Raw genomic sequence first — 9,473 nt, forward strand, 5'->3', positions numbered from 1 at the left:
GACACCGCCACCGTGGCCTGCGTCGCCGCATTCTGCACCTACAACTAGCACCGCGTACGTACGCAGCAGCCCACGCACGTCCAGTAGCTTGCCGAAGTAACGGTCGCGTGTTCGCCATCCACGCCAGCTCGGTCGCGAGTTCATCGTGCCGTACACGGGCAGCATGCTCCCATTCGTGTCCGGGTGGAACCGCTCCTGGAATTCACGACGGTGAGCCAACCCACCCGCGTCATTCTTATCTAGGTGTGCTCGAGCGAGTAAGTACCGGATAGGGTGAAGAGGTCGTTCAAGGTGAGACCCTTGGAGGCGAAGGTGGCCGCCATGCCGTCGGCAGAGAAGCCCGATGTTTCTTCTGACATTGGACGCTAGGAGATGCGGCTGTCAGATCGCTCAAGGGAGACGGGGACCGACAGTCTCCTCTGACTCACCTCTGTTTCGAGCCAACGGGTGCAGCGCGCGTTGGGGGCGGTTAATGGGGATGTTCGAGCTCGTCGCGCCATTGACGTACGGAGTGGACATGCGCTCTTGGCAGCGAGCGCCCTGCCCTTCTCTCCCACAGCAAAGATGGATGCTCCTGTGGTTGCGTAGACGCTGATGTTCGTAGACGATGCGTATTTAATGTACATCTTTTTGATACTTTGATGTGGTACTGGTACCCTTGGGGTGGCCTGCCGGCTGCCGGTGTCGGCAGTGTGTGACGGCGGACCAGAGTGCTAAAAAGAATGGAGAATGGTTGGGGAAGAGAAGAGGCACGTCCGGGCGTGTAACAACGTATAGTAAAAAATTACTCCACGAGACGTGTGGGGTCCACGCCTGTCCCAAAGCCGCACGGTCTGGCTTTCTACAGCTGAACCCGTCGTATGGCCGACGTATTCACACTGTCTGGTGCATATAAGTCCATTTTACCAATGATTTCGTTGTGGATCACCGGCCAATGGGAGAACGAGTTCAGGCCGGTGCATGTGCCGCCCGGTTCTGAAACTCCACTCTCCTACAGGTACACTCTTCTTCTTTGGAAATTGCCCGGTGTCATGGCAGAGCCAGAAGCAACGGGTGGTGGCATTGTCGTCCTGCGAATCTGAGTACATCGCAACTGCGACAACGGCGTGTCAAGGTGTTTGGTTCGGCCGTTTGCTCGGCGACTTGCTGGGATCTCATCCTCTCGTCGCTGATCTGCTTGTGGACAATAAGTCTGCGATCCAACTGTGCAAGAATCCAGTGTACCATGACCGTAGCAAGCACATCGACACGCGGTACCACTACATCAGGGACTGCATTGAGGATGGAACTGTCACGGTCGAGTACATCGGCACAGAAGACCAACTCGCAGATATTCTGACCAAGGCACTTGGTCGCATTCAGTTTCAGAATCTGCGGGAAAGAATTGGCGTCATCAACCTCTACCGCAACTAGATTAGGGGGAGAATTGTTGTTTAATCAGTTGCTAGTAGAGTAGTAGTAGCAAGTTTGCTTAGCCACAAATAAGGCATGCATCTGTACGTGCATCTACTAGTAGTAGTAGTTTGCTCTGTGTGAACAGAATCCTTGCAGATCAGCAAGTAGGGCAAGTGGGCAAGAGGCAAATCAGAGTTGCAGGAGATAACCTGACAAGGCTGCAAGGTGATAAGCTGCAGAAAATAAACCTGAAACCTGCAGGGATAAGTTGGCCTGAAATTCTCAGCTTCCACTAGTCAAGTGTTCACACCAAAACTGTAGTACGTGAGCTGGTTTGTGTAGCTCACTAGTAGTATAAATAGCCCCCCACATTGTATCAGTTCCACACCAAGCAGTAACCAAGTGAGCGAAGAAAACGCAGCTTCTTTTGCTGCACCAAAACTGCTCGTGTCATTCAGTTCTATTTGAGTCTGTGTGTGTCGAAAATGCTGAACGGAACCCGTCTCTGCGCGAGGATGAAAACCGACCAATCAAAAAACACCACGTAGCTGACAACATTTGTATTTTCGGCGCGTATATAGTTTAATTTTCACCGTATCTGACAACAGGCAGTCGACAATAAATCCGCTATTAACTCCCGTCGCGTGTCCTCCCCCCAGACAGTTCCCCAACCTCGGTGCCCACTCCCACCACGAACCGCTCCCACCGTCTCGCTCCACCGCTCCACATCTATCCCGCCCACGATGACCGCCACCGCCGGAGACCAAGACCCCGAAACCGTCGCCGCGCGCCATTTCAAATCTGGGCAACCCCAGATCGACCGCCGCACCGCTCCCAACCGCGCCGAGCGGATGAGCCAGACGACCACCGTCACCGCCATCTAGGTCCGGGCCCGCCGCCCCGGCCGCATCCGTACGCCTGCGACCCGTCCTCTGCCCCCTGAGCCAAGTTGGACGGGCGCCAGAGCGACATTCGAGGTCATGCGAGGCGGTGGGCTCAGGGAGCTCTCTCTGTTCCCTCTCCCGCTTGTGCTCTTCCCGGACGCGTTGCAGATCTTCGAGTTCCGCTGCCGCATCATGATGCACAGCATGCTCAAGACTGATCTCCGCTTTGGCGTCATCTTCGTGGGCGCCGGCGGCGCTTCCGACGTTGGCTGCGTCAGGGAGGTCGCCGAGCACGAGCGCCTTGCCGAAGACCGCTTCATCCTCATCTCAGGAGCGGTTTCGTGTCGTCCGCAGCAAGTCCTGCCTCATTGCCACCGTGGTGTGGCTCAAAGACCGCGGAGATTGTCTGCAACCTTGTGAGTTGTTTAGTCTGTTCTCCCTTTCAGTTAGGATATGTCCGGCTTTTCTCTCCAATACCTTTTCTTTCTGATGATGTTGGCGTGTAATGTTCTCGTATTTGGATTAGTGGGCTTGTGGCTTACTGCTTACATCTGATTAGCTAGCAGCAGCTTAGCAGGCACTTTATAAACTCTGAGAAATCAATGAATCCTATTTGGTATGGACCGAATTTCAGAAACGACTGGAATATATGTCATGTTTTCCTGAACTGAGATGTTATTTTGATTTGGTTTCCTTTAGTCCCGCGTGTTGGTTTTGTACACATATTCCATCACCTCATTCTGATTTGGTACTTATTTTTATTTATTTATCAGATGGACTAGATTCAAATTAAGGATTAGTGAGTATTATGCTCTAATTGTTGGATTCTACCACAATGTTTTTAGTTCATTTTCTGATAGACTAGTAATGGTTTTAGAACCAATTATTTTGTCATCTCCATGTCTCGTGCATGTTCTTGATTTTCTTTATTTCTCTGTAAAATTAGATTCTCTTCTGTTCTCTTTGATTTGGGTTACTACAAATGACAAGTAAAAAAATGTATTTTTCTATCTTCTAAAGCCATGGATCTATTTTGTGAATGCACTTTCAAGACACTGGTGCTTACGGCATTTGATTTCAGATTATGTATGCAATTTTGAAGTTATACCTGTACAAAAATCGTGCATTTCCTACTTGATGAAAAAATGTTCCTTAGTTAATCTGTAAATTAGCAGAAAACAAATCAGACTTCTTCCATTTTCAGTAGGTCATAGCTTGACAGGTCAGAGTTATAATTAGTCAGGATAAAATATTAATGACCGATGGAGAAAGCGGGTCAGAAACATGCATGCACATTAACACCGTACAGAATACGCGTAACTATCCTGCACCGTGGCAGTAAATGTTGTTAACTGCTCGTTCAGTATCGTACGAGTCAGCCTTGTATACAGCTGCGTATGCGCTGTGCGGAAATGAAATTCCATTGCGTATTGAGCAGACACTATATTAGCTACTAATCTCGCGGCACCAACAGACGATCCAGATTTTGGCATCGCGCGTTGCCAGGTCCCAATCGGCCGGGTCGCTGTGTGTGTCCACTATATGTGTGAGTATCAACAACTCTAAGAGCTGTCAAACCAGCCATACCTTACTTTTGCAAAGGTTTTCCGCTGCAACGACGCGGGTATCATCTAGTTATAGAAAGTTAGTGCCAAAATTTGGATTTATAAAAAAATAAGTCGATAAATGGCTAACTGATAAAATCGATTAATCGGCCAATAAAAGATAATCTCCATTTTGAGGCTGATCGATGAGTTAGTGATTAATGATTTCTTGAACATTGCATATCATCATCGAGCAATTGAGAACACCAATGGACCAGGGTGGTTCAATTTGGAGGAGATTTTGCGACCATTCATGCAGGAAAAAAGTATCCCTTGTCATGGTCTCTAACCGTGTACAAACCGTCTGTAAACATGCCGCGATTAGAGATAACCATGAACAAAGCATACTGATGCACCGATCTCGAAGACCTCTACAACAATCATTAATGTATAAATATTTAGCCAAATCACGAAGACCTCTACTATTCGAAAACATGACATTCATTCAGAAACTATAGGAATTTTTGAGACCTTAGCCCTTTCCGCAGCTTTTTGTTAAAAGATGATTTAGATTTTTTGGCCGGAAGCCTTTAGCTCATATAAGGAACTTAGGGACCTCATCAAAACCGACTTCCGACACCGCACAAACTAGACTAGATAGAAACTTATCATCAATTGTGGCATGCACTTCCTCTTCATCTAGATAGGTGGAATCTCGCAAGTTTGTGGACTTTGGAATAACCTTTAAACGCTCAAATTCTGTGCCTATGAGAATTTTTGTTGAAAGGACATGGGCATATGCTCCTATTTTTTAAAATGCATTTTAAATGTATTTTCAAATATAAAAAATTCACTCAAGAAAGTCATCGTAAAGTCATTTCACGAAAAACTGATATCTTTTATGTCATATGTAAAGTAGATAAATTTTGGTGCTAAAAAAACACTTCGTGAGACATTTTTTTAATCTTTTTTACACAGGACACACAATAAGTCATTTTTCCTCGAAACTTGTATTCGGATTTTTTTAACACTTTAAAGTATATTTTTTGGTGGCAGGAACATATGCACATGGGATTAAAATTGCATTTCCGGTAGTTATACTTATATATCGCTTGCCAGCTTATCGATCACAAAGTCTATCATACAACAATGACTCCTTCCGAAAGTCGTGACAGAAATGCATGAACGGGAGGACATTTCGTGCATTTATTAACTTGTTGCTGAGGCGGGAAAGCTTATTTCACCGTAGAAAACTCCTCAAAAACTTATCGGTGATCACACGAGTCATAATCCACAAGCTTATAGTACACATTGTTGAACGGTCGTATTCGCTACGCGGCAAGCCCGGCCGATGACACACCTGAGCTGAAGGGCCTCTTGCTGTAGCAGTCGAGGTTGCTCCTGGTGCCGATGTGGAGGATGCCGCAGTACCGCTGGTAGAACCCGATGCGGTTGGCCACACGGGTGATTCGGGCCGATGCTGCAGTCGATCGAGCCATCGGTGACGATGTTGGTGATTATGCGTACCTGGGAATGTGGCTGGCCGCTTTGTCGGTGTCCACTGCCTTGTGATGGCGGCGTGCGGTTCTTTGATGGTTATGTGCAGAGGTCTGGTATCTTTGGATGGCATTGGCTCTTCGTTTGGCGATCTTCGGCAAGACTTGCTTTGTGTTCTACTCCCTCGGTGAGCTACCCTGGTGCTGCTTGTTGGTTTGTGGGTAGTGTTGGTCGATTTCTAGTGGTGGTCCGCCTCTAGTGGTGTTGCCTGCGACGGTGAAATTCTATCGACGGTGTATGTTCATTGGCTCGCTTTTTGGGTGAGTTCCAACCTAATATTGTTGATGTCCACTTTCTGCTCCGTGCAGTCTTCGTATTTGTCATACATGATGTTCACGCTTCCGGTTGTAGCCCTTTAATAGTTCGTGCGGGTGAGTTGGATCTTGTAAGCTGGTTAGCATCGTTATTAACTTGGGTCTTTCTATGTCTCATTCAACTGAGAATTTTTTAAGTCTCAGTCACCTCACAAAAGTGCAACTGCAGCTTAAAAAAATGTGCAACTCAGATCAGTAGTAGAAAAGTGCAATCGCACTTTTTTGATAGAAAAGTGCAACTCAAGTGCATTTTTATAAGTGACTGAGACTTAAGGAAATTAGTTGACTGAAACATAGCAAAACTGTATTAACTTAACGTTATCCCTTTGGCCTTTTGTAAAAAAAAAAAATTATATTTCTAAGAAAACTTGGATTAGTGTTTCGTCTAAAACATAAGAATTTCTAAACAGAGAAAATATAAAGAATGGAGTAGTTATATTTCACCGTCATGGCCCATCACTCACAAGGACATAGTACATCAGCGACTTGTTCAAAGAGTCATGATACAAATGCATGAACGAGACTTTTCGCTGGCACTCACAGGGACATCCTACAGCAGCGACTCCCCGTACGTAGCGGACGCTGAACAGCAGATAGAGTCACTCGTTGCTGGCACGGGGTTTTTTTAATCATTTTTATACAGGACGTAAAATAAGTCGATTTTTCTCAAAACTTGGCGTGTTACATATAATGTATAAAATATTTTTCCGGTGAAGACAGGAGCATATGGACATGCATGCGACTGGAAACACATTTTCGTAGTTATAGTTATACGTAGTAGTACTTATTTATCGCATGCATGATCACAAAGTCTATCATATAGCCGGTCAGCAGAGGACTCCTTCCAAGAGTCGTGACAGAAATGTATGAACGGAAGGACTTTTCGTCCATTTATTAACTTGTTGCTGAGGCGGGAAAGCTTATTTCATAGTACAAAACCCCTCGAAAACTTATGGGCCCGATCACACGACTCAAAATCCACTGCGAACTGCCGTATTCACTGCACGGCGAGCCCGGTCGATGGCACACCTAAGTTGAAAGACCTCTGGCTGTAGCAGTCGAGGTTGCTCCCGGTGTCGACGCCGAGGATGCTGCAGTACCGCTGGTAGAAGCCGATCCGGTCGGCCACACGGGGGTCTGGGCCGATGCCGCACTCGAGCCCGCCGTTGATGATGTTGGTGATCACTCCGTACCCCGGAACGCGGCCGGCCGCGTTGTCGGCGGCCGTGGGCGTCCACCGCCCCGTGATGACGGCGTGCGACGACGGCTTGTTCGCCTGCGGGGTCATCCAGAACCAGAGCGCCGTCCTGAAGGACACCACCGCGTCCGCCGCCACCAGGTCCGGGTTGTTGAGCAGGTCCAAGCTGAGCGCGCGCCCCGCCAGGCCGTAGTTGTAGTTCCAGGTGAGCTGGATGGGGCCGCGGCCGATGTAGTCCTTATTGGGCGCGCACGGCCACTCCGGCTTGGTGGTGTCGCAGTAGATCGACTTGGGCTCGCGCTCCTGCTTGAAGCAGTAGCCCCACGTCAAGGGGCCGTCGGGCGCTGTCGGCCACCCGCCGGTGGTCTCGTGGGAGGTCTGGCCCAGGAACGCGGCCACCTCCCGCTTCCGCGTCTCGACGCTCAGCCCCTCCGCCGTGCTGCCGAAGGCCGGGAACGTGGCGGCGGCCGCGAGGAACGCCTCGTAGGTGTAGAACCCTCTGGCCGTGCACGCCGCGTCGTTGCGGTGGAGGAGCATCTGCTCAAAGAGGTCCTTGGACAAGATGGACGCCACGCCCTCGCCGCTGGGCCCGGGGGGAGGGGTAGGGGAGGGGCAGCCGCTGCACTGGCTCTGGCAGCCGGCGCCGCAGTACTCGGCGGTGCCGCCGCAGAAGCCGAACTGGCTGCAGCAGAGGCAGTTGGCGCACGTGGCGCCGCCGAACTGCGAGCCGCACCTCTGGACGGGGCTGCAGCCGGTGCACTGGCTCTGGCAGCCGGCGCCGCAGTAGTCGGAGGTGTTGCCGCAGAATCCGAATTGGCTACAGCAGAGGCAGTTGGCGCACGTCGCGCCGCCGGCCTGCGAGCCGCACGTCTGGGCGCGAGCGGCCGTGGCGAGCACCGCGGCCAGGACGGCCAGGATCAAGATGGCCGACAGAGTCGGATGAGTTCTCGGTGTCGACATGGTTTTGGTCTTCGCTGCTGCCGGATACGGCGCGACACGCCGCCTCTTTATACACCGATTCCGGTGTTAGTCGATGAAGAAAGGTCGCCGGCTCGTGGCTGCTTGTGCTAGTACTCTAGTACTGGATCTTGGCTCTTGGTGCGTGCAGCTTTCATGGGAACATGCATCGGTGACGTGCTTTGCTTGTTTATGTTGTCTTAGCCGCCGTTCATGTGGTCAAAGTAGTGATTTTATCTATAGTTTATTAGGGGCTGCGATCTGGTTGCTAGATCTCCATTGGACTACTAACAGTCTAAGGGCTTGTTTGGTTGCAGGCTTTCCCGGGTGGTTCCCCCCATTTTCCCGGGCCGAACTAACCCCGGGACAAATTGGCCCGGATTAGCCCACCAGGCCATTTGGTTGCCGGTGAGGTGTGGGTTCCCTGTCGTTTCCGCGTTCGTCCCCGGGAGAGCGTTCCGCCACTCCAGAGGTGGGGAAGGAGTTCCGCGACTTGCTCGCTCTCTCTCGCGACAGGGAGGAGGCGAGGCGGCCACCCTCTTCCTCCGGCGACCGGAGCCTCTCTCCCCTCTCCCCTTTCCTCCGTCGGCATCAATATATTGCGCGCGGAGAGGCGCGTCTGGTGCGACGTCTACCTAGGAGCGGCGCCTCCGCCTCTCTCCGGCGACCGGAGCGGCGCTTCTGCCTCCCTCCGGCGACGACCATCGTGTCTAAGCATCCAAGATTCGACTCTTCCCTCCGACTACGGCGACATCCCGGCGGTCGTTCTTCTCCTGCCCGAAAGATCTGCTTTGCCTCAGATCTTCTGTGCCCTCCGGCGACGACCCGTCGGCCGCGATCGTCTTCCTCCTTCGAAGAAGGTTAGACCCCATACTCCCTTTCCACCTTGGTTTTCTTCTCTAGTTCATGTCTATTGCTGCTCCAGATCTAGGAACGTGAGCACCGCCTCCTCCCGTTCTATAAATTCAGATGCCCATGGATTTAGATACACGTCCACCTCTAGTAGCTTAGTAATAAAATGTTGTTCTTCATGTTCTTTGAAGTTCTAACCACTAGCAGTAGTACAAATCGAAGATGTGATCTCATCTACCTGAGCTACGAAATTTTCTTATGGTACTGTAGTTCCCAATCTTCATTCCTGAATTTTCATTCCAATCTCGTAACATTCTTCCGTAGTATCAACTTCGAGAACACATTGCCTAGTGACAATGGCTATGCACTCCACCATTCAGCGCTTATCTCGAACTTTAATTAACTGGCAAGCAATACAGAACTTGTTACCTAAAGCTGATGCTAAGCTGAAACTATAACCATTATACAGATGTTAAAGGAAAAAAGCGCAACTAAATATTTCCTTTTCTGAAAATTTGCCCACATTGGCAGTATTGCACACCGGTAATTTTTTCATGGTATTGGAGGAACTGAAAGGTTCTTCCCTGTTTTTTCTTCTGTTGCATTGAGTATAACTTGAGTTTAGAACTGCGTATTAGGAAGTTATCTATTCTTTATTTCAGATTTCACAAGTGCTGCAAGCAGCTGTTGAAAGCAAAACTTCATTAAATAACCTTCACAGAAGAAAAAACTGTCCCTTTTGTTGTAATAGATTGGTATTGTAGACTGGTTC

The 9,473-nt window shown here is 49.6% G+C and overlaps 1 protein-coding gene across 1 annotated transcript; it reads right to left on the minus strand.

Moving 5' to 3' along the window:
• Positions 1-6,561: 6,561 nt before the first annotated feature.
• On the minus strand, positions 6,562-8,001 carry LOC127314688 (chitinase 2-like). Its single transcript, XM_051345212.2, has one exon. The coding sequence runs from the start codon at positions 7,850-7,852 to the stop codon at positions 6,692-6,694; it is 1,161 nt and encodes a 386-aa protein (XP_051201172.2). The 5' UTR covers positions 7,853-8,001; the 3' UTR covers positions 6,562-6,691.
• Positions 8,002-9,473: the final 1,472 nt, after the last annotated feature.

The sequence above is a fragment of the Lolium perenne genome, chromosome 1 (assembly GCF_019359855.2).
Source record: "Lolium perenne isolate Kyuss_39 chromosome 1, Kyuss_2.0, whole genome shotgun sequence".
Classification (NCBI taxonomy): domain Eukaryota; kingdom Viridiplantae; phylum Streptophyta; class Magnoliopsida; order Poales; family Poaceae; genus Lolium; species Lolium perenne.

Bases quoted from the DNA above. Each gene is read 5' to 3' on its own strand.
- LOC127314688 (XM_051345212.2), bottom strand. From the start codon at position 7,852: ATGTCGACACCGAGAACTCATCCGACTCTGTCGGCCATCTTGATCCTG.